A 20,487-nucleotide genomic window follows, 5' to 3' on the forward strand; every position below is an offset into this window, starting at 1 on the left:
TCTGCCCTCCAAGGCTCTTATTATTGGTGTTACTAGGTGGGATCCCCTCACCTTGCCAATTAATATCTGCTCTGACCCAGACCATAAATATGTTTTCTTCTAACTTCCTTCTAAAGTTACTCAAGCTCAATCATCAACAAGTAAGACTTCAGCCAAGGAATATAACTTTGCCAGGCTATATTAATTTAAATTTAAAGGCTCCCTTATGTTGAGAGTAATTAGACCATCTAGGGATAAGCAGCCTAATAACACTAGGAAAATAGGCTGAACGGACAAAGCCAGTATATAATTTCTTTAAAGATAAGAAACAGACTAAGCCAGCTGAACAAGAATATACTGGCTATACTTGGTGAAAGTTCTTAAATTTTCATTTATGACTTAACTAATACTGCTATCTATATTATTTTTATTAACCATTTTTACAAAATTGCTATTTATTGCATTGCCAAATCTGTAAATGAGTCTCTGATAAAATGATATACAGTTCTGTATGAGATCAGTGATGTCTAGATATGGGAAAATGCAACAAGAAGGAATATTTTCCTGGACCATAAGAGACTAGAAAGACTGGTGATACAGAGACTTTTGGCTACTGTTAAAAAGGCCTAGTCCAGTTATAGTACATTGAGTTACCTATCAGCGAAATCTTTGCCAGACCTAGGAATGTTCATTCCTAGCACTGTGGGATGAAATGCCTCCCAAAACTATGGTCGAATTTATGACCATGGGAGAACACTGTGAATTGAAGTATAGCACTTGCCTCTGCATGGAGTAAAACATGAGCCACTGCAGCTGCCAACCCACAGCGCCCTCCCCCCACCCCACCAGCAGAGCTCAGCATGAAGACCAGAAGTGAGGCAGGCACTCTGTGCTCTGGAAAAACTGACAGAACAGGGCTTCACATAGTTAGATTTCAGGTAAGGATTTTTATGGGCCCAAATTCTTGCATGTTCTCATATCTAGAAACATAGAAATCATTAACAGTGGCATCTGCATTGGCCATTAGACAGAAAAGGCAGAATGGAGTAGCTGTGGGTCAGACATCCAAGTAATACTAGGAAATACTACGGGAATAATTTTAGACAATCCTTTGTATTGCTAAGAACTTAAGGTTAAGGTGCCCTGTCAGACTTGATGCCACCAACTGTTCTCAAAGCAGCTCAACTGGCAGCTGCAACCTTACATTTTCAAGGCTTCCCCTTATAACAACAGAAAGGAGGCAACATGTATAATGAACAATAGTTCCTGTTAATTATGTGTTAATACCACATCAAATGGTTAAAACTGACTTAGATAAAACTATACTCCTCCTTCAACAGTACTGGTATCAACCTATATCCTAAACCTCTATTTAATCTTATTCTTCTTTTCTTCCCATCCTTTGTGGTAGGAACCTACCATGTCTGGCCACCCAGTACTTGTCACCCCTAGCCAGCCAGAAGTAGCTCCAGAAGAGTGGATCATTGCCCTTATCCCATATAACAAAAGTCTGGAATGATAGGTTCCCAGGAGGATGGAGACAGGCCCCCCCATACCCCCCAAATGTGACTGTTCACCTTGGAGACCTGCTGCAGACATGGGTACGGCCCAGAACAAGATCTAAACCCTTTTCCGGAATGTGGAGCATAGATTAATCACCTACAAGGATTAACTGCCCCTCAACCACCTGCCCCTTCCCACCTATCCCTCCCTTGACCTTCCCCTCCTCCTTCTTCGTTGTTCCTGCCACATATTTCTGCCATGAACTCTAGCTTCAGATTTCCGCCACAAATCCTTTATAGGCTTAGCACCTCCTCACAGTCAGGGCTGGTGCCATCTTGAGCTCAGCCTGTGCCCCTCTGATGCCTTCATAAATCTCTTTTGCTTTAAAAAAACAACAACAAAAACCACAAAATACTAGCAAATTGAATCTAACAATGTATGCAAAGAATTATATTAAACCATGACCAAGTGGGATTTGTTCCAGGTATGCAATGCTGGTTCAATATTGGAAAATCAATTACTGTAATTCATTACATCAACAGACTGAAGAGGAAAATCACATGATCATATAAATAGGTTCAGAAAAATCATTTGACAAAATTCAACACCTATTCATAAAAAAAACCTCTTAAACTAGTGTAGAGAAAAATATCCTCAAATTGATAAAAATATTTACAAAACCCTACAGCTACCATCATACTTAACTGTGAGAAATAAGAATCCTTCCCACTGAGATCAAGAATAAAACCAGTGTCTTTCCACCACTGGTTTTCAACATCATACTATAAGTTCTAGTTAATGCAATAAGACATATAAAGAGGGGAAAGGTATACAAATTGGGAACAAATAAAAATTTGTTGCAAATGAAATGATCCTCTATGTAGAAAAAATGGAAATAATAACTTCTGCAACTAATAAAAGATTGTAGCAAGACTGCAGGATACAAAATTAATATTAAAAACCCATTGCTGTTGTATACACTAACAGTAAACAAGTAGAATTTGAAATTTTAAAATACATTATCATTTATATTATTATCTAAAAGAAATTAAATTCTCAGGTATAAATCTAACATAGTATGTACAAGATCTCTATAAGGACAACTACAGAACTCTGATGAAAGTTCTCAGTGCCTTCCATGCTTACATGTGGGCTAGGGGAGGCATGGTAGGCCATGTTCTGTGGAAATCTCAACCACTTGGTGTATGACAATAATAATGGCCATTTATTGAGCATATCAATGATTCACTGAATCCTTCCAACATCCATATAGAGTGATTTCTATTTCCAGTCCCATTTTTCCTGTTGGAAACTGAAGTTAAGATAGGTAGAGTGCCTTGTAGAGTTCTTAGGTCAGTTATGCTTGGGTTTAAAACCAAGTTCCACAGATAAATTATTGTGAGCCTCAGGTAGGTTTCTTCCCTACTCTCAGCCTCAGTTATCATGTCAATAGGAAAGACTTAATCTGCATTCCTCATATACCTCCCAGTGGTAGCAAAGGCCCAATGACTGACAGCTTAAGCCAAGCTCCATAGCGTAGACTCCTTCCCCTCTCTCTGTCCTACAGAGGCTGAACCAGGCTAAAATCCGGGCCAGGGAAGTGGGAGAGGTTTGAGGGCAGTAGAGAGTAGGGCTGGCCTATTCTGGTAGCCCTGAGAGGCCAGACCAGGCTTATAAAATATTTACCAGACAGTGAGATCCTCCTAAGCATTAAGCCTGCTACAGAAAAGGCTTACCCAGATCCCCATAGTCCATCACAGGTGGACTGTACTATTTATAAAGCAATCTCACATCCATTATCTCCTGCAGGCCTTACAATAACCTGGTTGTGGGGGTCGGCTCAGAGCTGGGTAGTGGAGGGGTGTCTAACTGAAGCCCCATTTGACCCACGCCTCTCTAAGTCTCAGAAAAACTAACTGATCACTCCCTAGTGGTGCTGAATAATCCTTGCACAGCCGAAGCCCTGATCTTTAGCTCATGGGATTTGACTTTTGTTGCTGGTAATTCTGCTTCCTGTGAGGCTGCCTCTCTGGTTAATCTCCAGGTTAAAGAAAAAAAGGGAGAAGAAATCAAAATTTCCAGTCCAATAAACTAGACTTAACCTCCCTGCTGGTCCACCTCTCTCTCCCACTTCCCTACTCTCCCACCTCCCTATCCTCCCACTCCTACTGCCAGAAAAACAAATAAACAAAAACACAAAACCAAGTAATCCTGAAGCCAGGTTCTGCCCAGCACTGAACAATGTACTTACTGGGTTCTCTTCCATATGTCCCTAGAGCAGAGTCAAAATGATGATTTCCAATCTCTGATTCCAAGGTCATTTATTGATTCAGAACACAAATATTTCTTGAAATCCTATCATGTGCATGACACTCCACTCTACAGGGCTCAAACACACCTCCTCACATCCTCTCAAATTCCAAAAGACTCAGCTAAGACCCCAAATAAGGTGGACAAGAATAGTATTAGTCAGTGAAGGAGGGGAATTGATGACAGGATTTAAACAAGAGGGAAAGTACTTTCTGAGAGGAGCATCATAACATAGGGCTTTAGGGAGGAGGAGTAATTTGAGCTGAGTCTTGAAGAATAGGGAGACTTTTAACAATTTTTATTGATAAAAACAGTCTAGAAAGGTTCCTGTCGTGGCTCAGTGGTTAACAAACCCAACTAGTAACCACGAGGTTGCAGGTTCAATCCCTGGCCTCGCTCAGTGGGTTAAGGATCCAGTGTTGCCATGGCGTGGCTTGGATCTGGTGTGGCTGTGGTATAGGCTGGCAACTGTAGCTCTGATTTGACCCCTAGCCCCCCCCCCAAAAAAAAAGTCTAGACAAAGGGACTTGCATAAGCACATAAGCAAACATACATTTTTTAGTGGAAAAAGTGTTGATCTGGGAGTCAACTGACCTGAATTTGAATCTCAGTCCTGCCATTCACTGCCTTAAAGAAAACCTTCCCCACTCAGGCCCTCCATTTTCTCATAGGTAAAAATGATATTTGGTTAGCTAACTTTTAAAGGTCCTCCATGGGCTTTCATCCTGACATTGCATTTCAAATATCAAGTAGGCAAGTTTGCATCAGGATAGAATACATGAAAGAGAATAATACAAGAGTATTGGGTCTATGTTGTGGAAAAGATTGAAAGCCAGGCCTGGGAGCCTGAGCAGAAGCCAAGCCCCAGACCTGAGGTTGTATGTTTTGCCTGGTTCCAATTTAAGGACATGAACTTTGCAATCATGTCTGCCTAGGATGGGAACCTAGCTCTACTACACATCAGTAGTTCATTTACACAGTCATGCCACTTCTCTGAGCCTCAGTTTCTTCATCTTTAAAATGGGAATGAAAATAAATAACTCATGGGGTGTTGTAAAGATGAAAGGCGATCATGTATAAAAAGTGCCTATAAATATGTGACTTTCCTGCTCTTTAGTTTCTTCTCCCCAGTGCCAGGTTTTAATTAGCCTTCATTGACCAATTACTTCCTGTTCCTTCTCCTTCTCCAAAGCAGGCTTCATACCATATCCAGAATTCAGCCACTTCTCTCCATCCCCAATGCTATTCACCTGGATTATTGCAATAGCCTTTTAACTAATCATCCTGATTCTGTTTTGCTCATTTACAATCAATTCTTAATCTAACAGCCAGAGTGATGCTTTCAAAACTTAAATCATGTCACTCTCAAAACCCTGCAATGTCTCCCTACCTGACTTAGAGTATAAACTTAGAAATTTAAAATGACCTACCCTCATTAGCTTTTGAACCTAATCTGCTCATTAGCCACAATTTCCTTCTTGCTATTTCTCCAATAGAAGACAGACATTGTCTCCTCACTTGTTACCTCTGTCTGGATCCTTTCCTCATAGCTCACTCCATCACTTCTTTTATGTTTTATTTAAATGTCATTTTTAAGTAAGGTTCTCCCAGACCACTGCATATTAAACTGCAACACCCTCCAGCATTCCCTATTGTCCTTCCTGCTTTATTTTTCTTCACAATATTGATTATTACCATCTAACATACCATAAAATTTAATTACTTATTAGTATCTCCCCCCTTGAGAATATAAGCTTAATAAGGTAAAGAGCTTTGTCTGTTCACTATTGATGTCTCCATGCGTAGAATAGCACCTAGCCCTCAATAAATATTTGTTGAGTAAATTAATGAGTACAGTGGTGCCATGCTGTGTATTAAGTTAGGCAGTTTGCATACATTATCTCAGGATATCCTGCCTTGTAAATGCAGACAGTTAGGATTCCTATCACACAGGGGAAAACCCTGAAACTCTAGAGATGAAGTGATATTCCCAAAGCTAAAGAGGGATTAGTTAATGGAAATGCCAGGTTGGGTTGGACAGTATAAAGGAGCAAGGTCCTCCAGTAGAAGCACAACCTGAACTAAAGGTTATGGTATGTTTGGGGAAGGGGAGGGGTGAGGGAGTATGTGGGTAAGAAGGAGTCCTGGGATTCAGATTGGTTTTGTTGTCAGGAGGTAATCTGGTTTTTTTGAAGCAAAATCTTGAGTTTGTGGCTATCTACTGGCAAGTCCATGTCTTTTTCAACAAATGGAGCTTTATGAAGGAAATCTTCTCAAGCGTGAAAGAAAGTTAGAGTTGCAGCTGCCCTGAGTTTGAGACTGCAGGAATTTGGCTCCTTGGGGTATTGACTTTGAGGCAGAAGCCAGCCTTAGCAGAAAGACACCCAAGAAAGACTAGTGAACTGTCAAGAAAATAAGGAAGCCCACTACCCACATGAGTATTTTCCTTCTTTCCTTCCTTTTTTTCATAACCTCCTCTCTTCATCTTTCTTTAATTTGTGCATACTTGTAAAACATCAAATTAATCCGGCCTTCCATCTACTGGAATGTAACCTTAAGAAGGCATAGCACCGGTGTTTCTCTCGTTCACTGCTCTGTCCTCATGTCTACAACAGCCTGGCAGACTGTAGGCACATAATATATAATTGTGAAATGAATTTCTGTCCTTAAAAACAAAGCTCTCCTCCTGGTGGAAGGGGCAATGAAGAGAAGGGAAAACCCCTTTCAGTGGTATCATGGGCCAGTGCCATGTGGAGTACTGGTGACAGGGAATGTGGGCAGAGAGGATACCACGGATGCAGGCTGGGTATGGGACAATCAACATAAAGGGAAGAGACCCTGGAGTAAGGACTGAATCCCAAAGAGTAGAATTTGGCCCTGATTCTGCACGCCTCCATCTCAATTTAGAGGGAGCTTTAGAGAAGCTCCTGCCTCCAAAAGTGCAAAATTAGTGCCACGGAACCAGACGGACTCAAGCGAGAAAGAGACAGAAAGGCCCCAGAGCTCTGGGAGAGGGAGTGTAGAGTGAACAATCCCTGTGAAAGTGAAATGGCCGTTCATTTGAATGCAAATGCTATGTAAAAGCCTAAAGCCCCTTGACGTCAGCCCAGCCTTTGGGGGCCCATCTATACCGGGCTACCAGTCACCTGGAAACTGTCAGGGTAGGAAATGCCGATGGAGTAGTCTGAGGGGCGCAGAGGAGCGTGCAGCACAGCTACGGACTAACCTACTGATTACCTACTGCTTCTCAAAGTTGGGTTAGGGCCTTACAGGGACTTCAGGATGGCTTAGGGTGTTCCTTTCTCATACCCAAGCCACTATGTACAGAAGCTGCCTTTTGGAAAAAGAAGCGGCCATGTACTCGGGCACTCTCAGGAGCCCGGCGGGAGGTGGCACCGCTGAGGCTGGCGGCACTGGGAGCTGTGGGAGTCCGCTGCAAGCCTCCAACTTCGCAACGGCCCCAGCTTATGCGCACTACATGGGGTATCCCCATATGCCTGCTACGGATCTTCATGGGCCATCTCTGGGGGCCTGGGGCTCACCCTATAGTCCCCCTCGGGAAGACTGGAACGTCTACCCCGGGCCGTCCAGTACAATGGGCACGGTGCCCATGAACGACATGACCTCGAGCCCCGCCGCTTTCGGCTCGCCGGAATACAGCAACCCGGCCCCCGCAGGGGGTGGAAACAGCTGCAGCGGCCTGACGGGACCAGCCGGCGGATCACTGTTCCCAGTCGACGCCTGCACCGCCGACGCCAGTTCTCCCAGCAGAAGCCGCCACAGCCCCTATGCGTGGATGCGCAAGACCGTGCAGGTGACTGGTGAGTAATCGATTACAACGCTCTCACACCTTTCCTTCCTTCGCTTCTCTTCTACTTCTCTTGGCCTTCCGGCCCTCCTATTCCTCATACTTCTCCGGGACAGCTTAACTGAGGAGACCACCGTGTGGCTGACTGCTCAGGGCCCCAGCTCTTAGTTACTTCCCTCGCTTGTGCCTCTGCTCAAAGTAGAGTGTGGTGCTTGAAACTAAACCGACCCTAGGGGGCTTTTACACCATTTTCTGATCAGTCTGGGAAACAGCGGGTGGACAATGGGCATGCTGAGCCACAAGGACCAGGATCCAACCCCGCAGTTGCCCAGATGAGAAAATCGATGCATGAGGAAGATCAATGGGTGAATGAAGACAGGACAGACAGTGTATCCCGATGCTCAGTCACTGCTGCTTGCCGGTTCTATTTCAAACTTTCCCATCTCAACTTAGTTTCACGGAGCTTGGTTGGCAACAGACCCTCCAGTTTAGCCACGAAGTCCCCGATAGCAAAGCAGCCTCGTCACCCTGGACTCTCAAGGAAACTCCAGCTTCCTTCGCCCAAGCTGGCAAAGGCCAGCTGGATTCAAACTCAGTGCCTTCTTACAGCTTCTGCCAATGGAAGCGTGGAGACTGCGAAAAAGCTACAGCACGCCAGTGCGACATAATAAGCTTCTTAACCCTAACATCCCCTGGGAGTGCACGAATGTTAGCTCCAGCATTAGTAAGTGATTAAAGCTCTCATAACAGTCCTGGCAGGCATCTCTAGTGCCAGGGCTGGATTCAGGTTTGTCGCGGCACGTGGGAAGGCCCAGAGATCCCAGCCCAATGGCAACCCACGCTCCTACCAGCAAGCCGGTGGGCGGCTACTGGGAGTCAGGGGCGGGGAAGTGGGTGCTCTGCTTTAATCTTGGACAGGGGGTGGAGGAGGGAGGCGGGGAGATGTTTGTTTTCAGCTATAGTTGTTCTTTTATCACATTCTTATTATTCCAACCCATGGCTCCCTGTCATTAGAGAAAATTAGTAAAATTCGGCTCTATTACTTTCATCCCTCTGGGGAAGAAATGACATTTCAATAGCATTTGTCCACAATGATTATGCTTCTGCTCACAGTTCTGCAGTTTTTCTCCCCCTAAATAAAGCAAAAGCAGGAGGGTGGGAAGGGACCAACTTTTACAGTTAAGAGGACTCAGCCCAGAGGAAGCAGCAGCAGTTCCAATTGATTAGGACACTACTAGGATGGCAATTCCAACTTAAGAGTAGAGCTTAAATACTTAGCTTTAAAGTGTCTGGAAGTAAGTCTGCATATTGTTTTTTGAAATAAAAATGACTCGGCTGACTAAATAGAATAAAAAATAAAGTTAGAGTGGGTCTCTCCCAAGGTTGTTATTATATCTAATCTTAGGGTTGTAATTAACATGTATTCACTAAGCCCTAACCATCAACAAAAGATACAAAAGCCAGAAAAGTAGCTGCTCCCAGTGCAGGATTATGTTTTGAAACACTTTAAAAAAAGAAAGTCACTAGTATGTTGTTTGGAAGAGGGAACAAGGAAAGGAAGAGGACAAGATAAAATAAATTATCTTGAGTCATGAATTTTCTGTTTATGAGAGAAAATATGATGGGTTTCTCTGCTTAAAAGTCTTCCATTTGCATTTATCAGAGTCCCTCTCTTGGATAATTCTGGTGCCAGGAGAAGTTTAGAAATGGACTCTAAATGACTTATGGTATTTTATTCACTAAGTCTTCAAACCTGGTGGTACAATGCCACCTTCACAAGATTTTCTCCTTAATTTCTATGAGAAATTCTAAATTGAATGATTTTGGAACCCCTTTGACTTCTGGCAGCCTATCCTATAGATGAGGCTTTATTAAATTCAATCTTTGTTTCATTTTAATATTTTATCAAAGTACTTCTTTACTATATTCTTGTAGCCCAAGGCTCATATAGCAACAATTTAAGAATATGATGAAAAGAATGGACCCTTTCCCCAGAAAAATGCACAAAAGAACAAATGTGCGCATGCGCGCGCGCGCACACACACACACACACACACACACACACACACACACACACACACACGTCATTTTGAAAATAATTTGGGGAGATTCATGAACCCACTGAAGCCCTTCCATAGATCTTGGGTTATGAAATCCACATGAAAATTAAACTGATCTCCTTTCTGTATCACTCTGAACTCAGACACCCATTTTTATGCTTAGCGCAAAGTGAGTGTTAAACAAGTATTTGTTAAATTAATGAATCAGTTAGATCCTCCTAAATTTTGTACTTCACTCTGTAGTATTATAGGACAACATTTGGCTGAGAAGAAAATAGATGAACTACAAAATGGAAGTAATCCCTCCTTGATTATGTAATCAAATGAAAGCTCTTTCCATCACTGAAGAATGTTTTAAATAGCCTTAAGTTAAAGAAAGAAAAATACACAATTTAGGGCACAATCAGAAAACATTTCATAGTCATTATAATCACATTTGATTTTTGAATGAGAAAGGGGACTGACATACGGAATAAATGACTGTCCACTAAATGATCTGATTTAAAAGTGAGCTATTTTCATTTCTACTTGGTTTTCTAAGTAGTCCGTTCCAATACACATCTCATTTTAAAAATTTTATGAAAAGGAACCTGACAGAAAGGTTCTGCAAAAAAGTTAAGTATTTTCATATTTTAAACATTATCAGTGCAGTACAGTTAGAAATCTTTTTTTTTTTTTTTCTTTTCTTAGAGTTGTAGCTTTGGATGAGCATTGGCATGTGAAAACCTAAGCAGTGCTAGAGAGGGGATTTCTTTTAGTGGTGGGAAAGAAGAAGAGAGAAAGAAGTAACTTTGAATAATTCTGATTTACCCACTGGACAAAACACAAAAACACTGACGAAGTTATACTTTAAAGGTTTTATTCATTTAGGACACTTCAGAAAATGAGTTACTTAATAATTCCTGAAGCTTATTATCTTTCTTGGTTTTGCTCATTTCACTGCACAATTTTTATGAATGAATTTTGATGCAATTTTTAGCTAAAAGCAGCAAAAGATTAACATAAGATGGAAAGTGATGATGGTGTCAGTTGCACTCTGCTGCCTATAGAAAGAGATTGATTTTCATCAACTTTACCCTCATTGTCATCAATATCATAACCCGAGCTTTGGAGAGTGCTTTTCTGCCTAACAACACTTTCACAGCCAGTCTCTCAAATGAGCACATTTAGGGTGATGATAAGTCACCATATATAATGACATTTATTTGCAAACTCTGTGGGGATACTGTCTTCTAGGTAGTGGGAACTACAGAAGTTTGGGCAGGGGGAGGCAATGAAATCCCCACCACAGAGCTATGGAAGCAGCCCTGTTATATATTTTAAGGCTAGTTACTTTCCTAAATTAACTCACAATAGCGCCAGAGAAGGGGTTCCCTCACCCTCAGAAATATCTCCGAGAGAAGAGAATAACTTGAACAATAAATGCTGGTGTTCTTAGTGCTTTGTTGATGTTTTAGCATGGAAAAATAGCATTTAGCTCTACTAGAAAATGTCCAAAACCCATTCAACCAGATTTAATCATTTAAGGGCAAAGGCAATGAAAGAGGTAGAAAGAAGAAAATTTGGGAGGAGGGACACAAGAGGAGCATGAGGAAATGGGAATTCATTTCTCTTTGTTAACTGTGCAGTTAATATTTCCCCCTGATCTGTGTCTTCTTGAGGTTTGAGGTCTTATCTGTCAGATTGGGGCAACAGACACTTTTTAACACTTTGCATGGCTTTGATATGCAGCCAGGCTCTTCCTCATTACTCCTTTCTTCAGGGGTTATATTGCCGGAAAGGGTGAGGATTTTCATGGCAAATAAAGAGGCCTGGTCTTGACTTTATTGTCCTCAGAAGAAACTGCAAGAAGGGAATTTATGACCATTGGGGGTGGGGAAGGACTGCAACCCTCCATAGTTCTTGAAGTCTGGTTATATTTATTGATTATCAAAGAGTGGAAAACAGACACACACAGGTTGAATTTTAACTTCTGCCTCAAGTTAGAATTTAAACACTCCCTCACTTTGGGATTAGGAAGGGTTTAAGGAAACATCTCTTCAAAGATATATTTTGATTCTAAGATTTGAGGTTCTGGAAATAAATTAAACATCAACATTTTCATCATGACCTCAAATATACATTCTACCTTTGTGACAGACCAAATGCCAGACTCTTGATTTCCTAGATTCAGAAAACAAGCTCAAGTTTGTTTTCTGTATCTGTGAATCTGTTTCTATTTTGCATACACATTCACTGTATTAATTAGATTCTACACATAAATGATATATTGTATTTCTCTCTGACTTATTTCACTAAGCACAATATTCTCTTGGTCCATCCACATTGCTGCATATTAAACTAACACAATATTGTAAATCAACTATACTTCAATATACAAAAAAGAAAACCAGCTCAAAGTTTGGACCATTGAGATAGATTAACTGAATGGGGCTCATTGTTTTCCATTTTCAAGAGCGAAAGTTTTGTTTAGTTCATGAATTGTTCAGCCATTTAGTTTAATCCTAAAACATATCTCTGATCTAGAATTTGTTTCTACATTCACGTCCCCCCTTTTTTTCTTTTCTGGAGATGAAAGGGTGTCTGACATTTGTTTAGGGCTTGTAAATTCCAAACCAATTGGCTGGTGTTTCTGAATGTAAAGAGGGTTCAGGATAGGATCTGATGCTATGTAGCTCCTTTGTTAAGCTTGTGCTGCATCTTAACACCTCAATGGAGTTTAGGGAAACACTTTAAAGAAAGCTTTGTCTTACAGATCGCTCCCCAAAACTTCACATCAAAAACAACCAGGGAAGATCAGAAAGAGTTTGCCAAAAGCCATAGAGAAAAGGAGGAAGATCCTGGAGGGGGTTAGAAAAATTGAAAAGAAAGAGAAACTTCCTAATCACCTTTGGAAATTTGAAAGGAGGAATAAAACTCTATTTGAAGGAGAGCATAAGAAATTAGTTAAACGTTGTAACACAAAACAAATGTTTGTATATCCTTTCAAAGAATATTAGAATACTCATTTTATTATGCTTAAGTCAACACCCCCCTCCTTCCCCCACTCATTATCCACTTAGGAATAAAAACTTGTTTAACACTTCCCAAAAAACTATTTTTTCTATTAGGTAATAGGAGCTATCCTAGAATAGAATCAAAGTGACAAAAGATGTTTTCTTTTCTAGTTACTAACCAAATGAAATTGTCTCTAGAATATATATATAATTAGAATGTCAGGCTGAAAAGCAGCTTGCTTCACTTGGGCCATTCTAATGCTTCCTAGCATCTTTAAACTAGAAATAACATTTGGCACAATGGACTGGAAGTCAGAGGTATGTATTTGGATCCCTGCCCCTCAGCTCACTAGCACAAAGGCAGTTACTTACCTACACTAAAACTTAGGTTCCTTATCTGTAAAAGGGGGATAAGATACATTCTGCATAATTTGAAAGGGTAGGTGAGAGTTTCAATAGGAAACGGTATGAATGAACTGCATAAAATATAAAAGGAAGTTCATGTATAATGGATGTTGCTACTACTGCCAATGCCTTTCCCATATGTGAATGTGAAGGAAATGAAAACCAAGGCTTATGCGTTTGCTTTAAAATGCTTTGGTATAAGAGTATGTCAATGGTGGTGTGATAAGTGTGTTTATATATACGTATATAAATACATGTATTTTATTTACATTGTTTTGGTTGAAGGAATCATATGTATATATATGTAAAATAGCCACAGATGACAAACTACTTAATGGAGAAATGGGCTTATTATACATTTGGTTCAAAAAATGTACTTGTTTTATGTTTTAAAGCAATAGCTAAGGGTGGGAACAGTGGCTATGATTCCTCCAACCGAAACAATCTCAAAAGAAGCAAAATATGATTAAATTCACTGCTTTCTCCCCTAACAGGGAAAACCAGGACAAAAGAAAAGTATCGTGTGGTTTACACAGATCATCAAAGGTTGGAGCTGGAGAAGGAATTCCACTGCAATAGATACATCACCATTCGGAGAAAATCAGAGCTGGCAGTCAACTTAGGCCTTTCTGAGAGACAGGTACACCAGAAGTACATCCAACATGTTTCATATAATTATTTTAATAGACTGAAGTTTTAGGGAAGTCTGTAAGCAGGAATGGAAGCAAAACAGAAAACCAAACCATTCTCCAAGCCCTCCTAAAGTCATCCTACTGGACCTCCTAGTTTAGTATCATTGGTTGGTGGGTTTATTAATAACTGAATGGTGGGCACTATGTAGATGTGGAAACAAGGGGCAGGGACATGTGGGGTGGAAAAGGATTAAAACTCCCATTGATCAATTGATCAACCAGGTCAAAACCTTGATGTGGTTCCCAAGTAGTCACAAACAATGTGTGAAATGAAAATTTCTCAGTCATGGCAATTATCTGGTTCATATAAGTCAAATTATAACAGTAACTGAACACCGACAGTGCTCCCTAAAGCAAGTTTTTTCTATTACTCAGGGTAAGAGATTTAATTTTATGTGGCCTATGTAATCCTATGATTCCTGTCTCAAATTTAGCTTACTGTGGATACTCAGCAAAGATTAAATCACAACAAGGATCAGTGGTTTCCATTCACCCAGATTTTGACATTACATAACTACCTAATGTTTTTTCACTTAGGTTTAGGAGTAATCCCAAAATCACAGAATTCTAGAACTATAAAGTCTATTAATGTAATTGCCCTATATGAAGGTACATTGGTATCACAGAAAGAGACATTGTATTTTACACCCTTGTTCATCCAGTTGTTTCATTATTCTTACTTCTTTTAAAGACAGATTGTAATCACCTTTGCTATTTAAAACCCTCCCTTTTTAATCACCATGCCTCAGCACCTGCCATTCTATCATTATTTATTTCTACCTGCACAACACACATGTTGGTTGAGGTATAAAGAGCACTGCATTTAGAGTCTAAGGCCCTGAACTTGATTTCAGTTTCATCTCATGCAAGATATTTTCCCTCTTTGAGTCTCAGCATTTTTTTAACCTGTTGTTACATAGGCATATTTCACAAGGTCATTGTGAGGCTTAATTAAGTGATGCATGTCAAAGGGCTTTGTAAATACTAAAGTCTTTGAACGATATCAGCAATGACAATGAAAAGTGCATTCGGTATGTTGCTCCATTAAATCCAAAGTATTTTTTGTTTCAGGTGAAAATCTGGTTTCAGAATCGCAGAGCCAAGGAGAGGAAGATGATCAAAAAGAAAATATCTCAGTTTGAGAACAGTGGAGGCTCAGTGCAAAGTGACTCTGGCTCCATCAGCCCTGGGGAACTACCTAACACTTTTTTCACCACACCATCTGCTGTCCGTGGATTTCAGCCTATTGAGATACAGCAGGTCATAGTTTCTGAATGAAAGAAAGGCAAAGAGAAATGGAAGTTGCCCTTTCTTTAGCGCTGTCTTTTTAGTCTCTAAGATATCAGCAGAGGAGTTAGAACATTATGTAATTCCTTATAAAGCAGTATTCAGAACTGCCATGGGTTGAAGATAATTCAGGGGTCACTTACTGTTAGAAACTATCCCCAGAAAACTACTGTGTGCTATGTCATGTCAGTTACTCAGAGAGCTTGGTGGTAAGCTGTATAATTAAAAGCTACTATCACAAGCCCTTGCAGTTCTATTCACAATTTCAGAAATTTGCTTGTGAACAGACTGTAAAAACAGTTCTGTCAGGATACACATTTGTGTATGTGTACTTGTGTTTGTCATTTGATGCTGGAAGTGTCTTTTGATGCTATTTTTAGGGGGCGAGGAAAAGGTAAGCAGAAATTTATCTATCTCTAGCTACCTTTTCAAGTGTCTAATTTCAAAAGCTAACAGTATTTTTATAATAGGACAAATGTTTTAAAAATCATCAGAAGGTGATTCTGAATCCATTGTCAGTTGTTAATAAAAATGATAAATTAAAAGAAACACTTTCGTCCCTTGATCATATTTGTCTGTCATCAATTATCTTATATCCAAACTTCCAATCTGTAGCTTCAATTTCAAATCTTCCCAAAACAGTGAAATCAGACTAGAACAATGCAGACCAGCTTGGCTGAGTCATTAGAAAGATCAGATCTCCAACACATATAATAACCCTTCCCTTTTCTGTCTCTCCACTCCATTTACTGTCATAGTGTGAAAGGGAAGTCAGATTTAACATGAGCACAAGGACACTGTATGTTCTTAGCCTCTCTCATTGCCATCACCTTCAGCTGTTCAATGTCAATGCAGTGTGGCCCAAGAAGCTGCAGTTTACAGGTTACAAATACACAACTTGGGCTGCAGTAAGCAGAGTTTTCTGGAGATTGTGGTGTTGGTCCAGTTTACAGTTTGAATGCCAAAGTGGCCAGGGTTCCTGGGTGGTACAGTGGGTTAAGGATCTTGCATTTTCACTGCTACTGTACAGGTTCCACCTCTGGCCCAAGAACTTTCACATGCCTCAGGTGCAGCCAGATAAAAAAATCTAAACACATATTAACAAAAAAAAAAGAGAGAAGAGGAGTTTCCACTGTGGCTCAGTGGGTTAAGGACTGAGTAGTATACATGAGGATGAGGATTCGATCCCTGGCCTCTCAGTTGATTAAGGATCATTCATTGCTGCAAGTTGTGGCATAGGTCGCAAATGTGGCTCAGATCTGGCATTGCTGTGGCTGTGGTGTAGGCTGGCAGCTGCAGCTCTGATTCAATCCCTAGCCCAGGAACTTCCATATGCCCCCAGGTGCAACTCTAAAAAGAAAAGAAATATAATAACAATAAAACAAAAAAAATTGGAGTTCCTTGGTGGCTCAGTGGGTTAAGGATCTGGCATTGTCACTGCTGTGGCTTGGGTCATTGCTGTGACATGGGTTTGATCCCTGACCCAAGAACTTCTGCATGCCAGAGGCATGGCCAAAAAAATAAATAAATAAAAAATAAAGCAGCCACAGGCTGAACTCTGAACCATTTTAAATTGAGAGGGTTTAAAAGAATATTTGATTAAAGTAGGATAACAATCAGAGCACAATTTTCCTTTCCTTTTCAAAACACATCTTTGAAATTCTTAAGAAAATAGAATCTTGATCATAACTGTCTATCAATCATCTTAGGGTTAGGAGTAAAAAATTTATCCTCCCTCTCCTTATGAAAATCTCAGAAAGGGTGTCTATTCTACCTCACTGCCCCCAATAAATATGGGGTGGATTACATAGCATCTTAACTGGCTGACAAGCCATCTGGAGTGCTGGATATAGAAAAACATTAAAATGTCTTTCCAATCTAGTAAAGAGAAGGTGGGAATTGTAAGGATGAGGGAGCTAACTTCCAAAGTTCCAAAAGTACACGCAGAAGTTCTCTTCCTCAACCCAAACACACACACCCCAACAAAGGTATGCCTTTGGCTATAGTAGTTGTATTTCCTTGTGGGTTATTTTCTCCTGCTGTGAACTTTTTGTTCCACAGAGAATAAACATTTCTCTATTTATAGATTCTAATTCTCTGGAACCTGCTAGCAGAACAACAATAGAGAGCTTTTGTTCTTAATAGTATATTGCAGCCACTTCCTCTAAGAAAACATGTTGATTCTTTCTCTGAGACCTGAGAAAAATATACACCCCATGCTTTTATGGTTATTTTATGGTGGTGTGTGTTGGAAGTAGGTAGAGAAAAGAAGGTTAAACGCAAAAACTCAAGTAAGTTTGCATTCAAAGTAGGTTTCAATAAAGAATTTTTTTCTCGTGGGGGGAAGAGTCATGAATAAAGACAAGCCAAATAACACAGTGTTCAGCTAAGATAGTGAGATTTTCTACTTTTCATTACTTTTCAGATTTATGGTGTTTTATATATAATAGAAGTTTTCTTACGAAACAAATCTTTCTTTAGTTTATTTTACTTCATCTGTGAAATCCTGCTTGCAATTTACAGAAATGTTTCAATCTCCTATTTCCTCACTTAAGGCCCTTGGTCTAGTCTTAGAGTTGTTCATGTTCAGCTGGAAAGAAAAGACTTTGGGAGGGCTTGACTTCTTTTTAAAGGAGGAAGAAAGCAAGGCCCAAGGGAAGTTTTCTACTCTTGACTCAGATCCAGAGAATTTTTCTGCGTTGGAACATTTTAACATTACCAAACTAAGTCAAGAAGAGCAGGAAGAGCCAGCAAGGGAGTTGGGTTGTTGGAAGGAGCGATATATTATAACAGAGTATGAAGAACATGTTGTGAGGTGGTAGACATGTTTATTATCTTAATTCTGGTGATGGTTTCATGGGTGTATACATATGTCAAAAAATCAACTTTTATGTTTCAAAAACATGCAGTCTTATATGCCAGCTATGCCTTAAGAAAGCTACAAATAAACACAGCAGAGTGGTTGCAACTCTAACAACAATGCATAAGGGAGGAACTCACTAGAGGAGTTAGTATATGGAGATAGTCACCTTAGATAATTTAGATTCAGCCCCCAGGTGAGGATCACTTTCTTTTGTATTCATGTCTTAGTGTGCTATTAAGGAGGGACACCAATAATTGATCATCAGTGAGTATCTCATAAAATGACGGATTCAGAAGATAGGGAGAGACCAAGGTATGTTGGCATTGAATCTTGTAGTACCAATGCAAAGCAAGGACCAATATTGCGAATTGGTAGTAAAAGTAGCTATTCACATCTTACAGAAAAAGAAACACTGGTCAAAGGCATGGTCAAGATGGCAGAGTAGAAAGACCCTGAGCTTACTTCCCTCCCACAAACACATCAAAATCACAAATAAAAACTCTAAGAATAGCATGAAGACTAGCAAAGCAGCTCTTCTACAACCAAGGCTGTAAACAAAGATCCATAGTCAACCTAGTAGGAAGGGAGAAGTGATCTAGTCAGGACCCACATCCCTAGCTGATGACCCAGAAGAAAAGGATTACATCAGAGGCTCAGGAATCCTCTCTTGAGAGAAGGTGGTAAGAGCTACATATTAGGCACCCCAGCCCTAGGGTCTAACACTGGGAAATCAAGCTCCCTTATTTGGTTTTAAAAATCAGGAAGGTATAACCAAGGGATATAAGAAACTGAAACACCACTCTTTTTTCCTTTTTATGGCCATGCCTGAAGCATATGGAAGTTTCCCAGGGGTCAAATTGGAGTTGTAGCTGCAACCTAGCCACAGCCATGGAAAAACCAGATCTGAGCTGCATCTATAACCTATGCTTCAGCTTACAACAATGCTGGATCCTTAACCCACTGAGCCAAGCCAAGGATTGAACTCACAGCATAACAGAGAAAACATTGTGTCTTTAACCTGCTGAGCCACAATGAGAACTCCCCAAACTCCACTCTTAAAAAGTACACACAAAAGACCTGCTTACCCCCAGTCCCAGCATGGAGGCAGTAGACTGAAAAACTGCCTGGTGCCCTGGCCAGCCTGCCAGGACTGTCTCAGCATGACCCATAGCTTACACTAGTCTACTCCTTCAGCCCCTCCTGCTTTGGCACTGCTCCCTCCAAAGATGGAGGCCTCATGTACTCACTGGGGAAGGAGCAGAGTCATCTCAGTAGTGTGGCTCCAACCCCTATGGCCACAACACTGCCTCTAATAAAGACACGCATACCAAGAAAATAAGTGGAACAAGCTCAGAAGTGCGGCTCCAAGCCCCCAGGCCCCAGCTGTACCCTCAACCAAGGTGGAGACTTTCATCACACCAAGGCTCTTCCTCCAGCCACTCAGGCCCCAGTCACAGCTCCAATAGGGTAATGACCACTGTTGAGCCTAGGAGAATCCCCAACTCACACCTGGCTCTGTCTTTAGCCCCTCTGATTCCAGCCCTATCTCCCACAAAGGCCAGTGTACAGAGAGATGTAGCCCAGGCTTACTTCAAATTCATCTCTCCCATTAAGCCACTAGGCACAAAAAAAAAAAAAAAAAAAAAAAAAAAAAAAAAAACCTGCATAGGAAGACCCTGCACAAAGACACAACTTCAAGACCAGAATAGGTAACTATTGCACGTAATTTCATAGAGACATAGAGAATGTTAAATAAAATGAGAAAATAGGGGAACAGGTTTCAAATGAAAGAACAAGACAAAAGCTCAGGGAAAACCCTAATTTAACAGAGAAAAATAATTTACCTGAAAAAGACTTCAAAGTTATAATAATAAAAATGCTAACTGAACTTAGGAAAAGAATAGGTGAACACAGAGAGAACATTAACAAAGAACTATAAAATATAAAAAAAAAATGAAAGCTGAAGAATGCAATAACTGAAAAGAAAAATACACAAGAAGGAATTAACAGCAGATTAGGTGATACAGGCAAACATAAGTGATCCAAAAGATAGAAAAGTGGAAATCACCCAGTCAGATCAGCAAAAAAGAAAAACAAATATAAAAAATAAGGATAGTTTAAGGGATATCTGGGACAGCATCAAGCATACTAGCATTCACATGATAAGGGTACCAGAAAAGAGAAAGAGGCAGAAATTGTAGTTGATGAAATTATGGCTGAAAACTTCTTGAACCTAAAGAAGGAAACAGAAATCTAGGTACAGGAAAAAAAGAAAGATCCAAATAAGATGAACACAAAGAGACCCACAAGATATATCACAATTAAAGTGGCAAAAGTTAAAGACAGAATTTTTAAAGCATCAAAAGAAAAAAAGTAGTCACATACAAAGGAACCTTCACAAGGCTACCAGCTGATTTTCCTGCAGGAAGTTTGCAGGCAGGAAGGGAGTACCATGATATATTTAAAGTGCTGAAAGGGAGAAGCCTGTAAACTAGGATACTCTAGCCAGCAGAGTTACCATTCAGAATTGAAGGAGAAATAAAGAGCTTCTCAGATAGGCAAAAACTAAATGCATTCATTAATT

The 20,487-nt window shown here is 40.4% G+C and overlaps 2 protein-coding genes across 3 annotated transcripts in view; one reads left to right on the forward strand and one right to left on the reverse strand.

The window, feature by feature from the left end:
• LOC100525798 (nucleosome assembly protein 1-like 2) overlaps positions 1-20,487 on the reverse strand; it is a 207,231-nt gene that overhangs the window by 115,258 nt on the left and 71,486 nt on the right. The gene's annotated exons all lie outside the window — the stretch shown is intronic.
• On the forward strand, positions 4,297-16,124 carry CDX4 (caudal type homeobox 4). Its single transcript, XM_003360369.3, has 3 exons — positions 4,297-7,613; positions 13,556-13,701; positions 14,825-16,124. The coding sequence occupies exons 1-3, from the start codon at positions 7,112-7,114 to the stop codon at positions 15,029-15,031; spliced, it is 855 nt and encodes a 284-aa protein (XP_003360417.1). The 5' UTR covers positions 4,297-7,111; the 3' UTR covers positions 15,032-16,124.

Source organism: Sus scrofa, chromosome X (assembly GCF_000003025.6).
Source record: "Sus scrofa isolate TJ Tabasco breed Duroc chromosome X, Sscrofa11.1, whole genome shotgun sequence".
In the NCBI taxonomy this organism is placed as follows: domain Eukaryota; kingdom Metazoa; phylum Chordata; class Mammalia; order Artiodactyla; family Suidae; genus Sus; species Sus scrofa.

Bases quoted from the DNA above. Each gene is read 5' to 3' on its own strand.
- CDX4 (XM_003360369.3), top strand. From the start codon at position 7,112: ATGTACAGAAGCTGCCTTTTGGAAAAAGAAGCGGCCATGTACTCGGGC. The intron at 7,614-13,555 runs GTGAGTAATCGA...CTCCCCTAACAG, and splicing joins CAAGACCGTGCAGGTGACTG to GGAAAACCAGGACAAAAGAA. The intron at 13,702-14,824 runs GTACACCAGAAG...TTTTTGTTTCAG, and splicing joins TAGGCCTTTCTGAGAGACAG to GTGAAAATCTGGTTTCAGAA.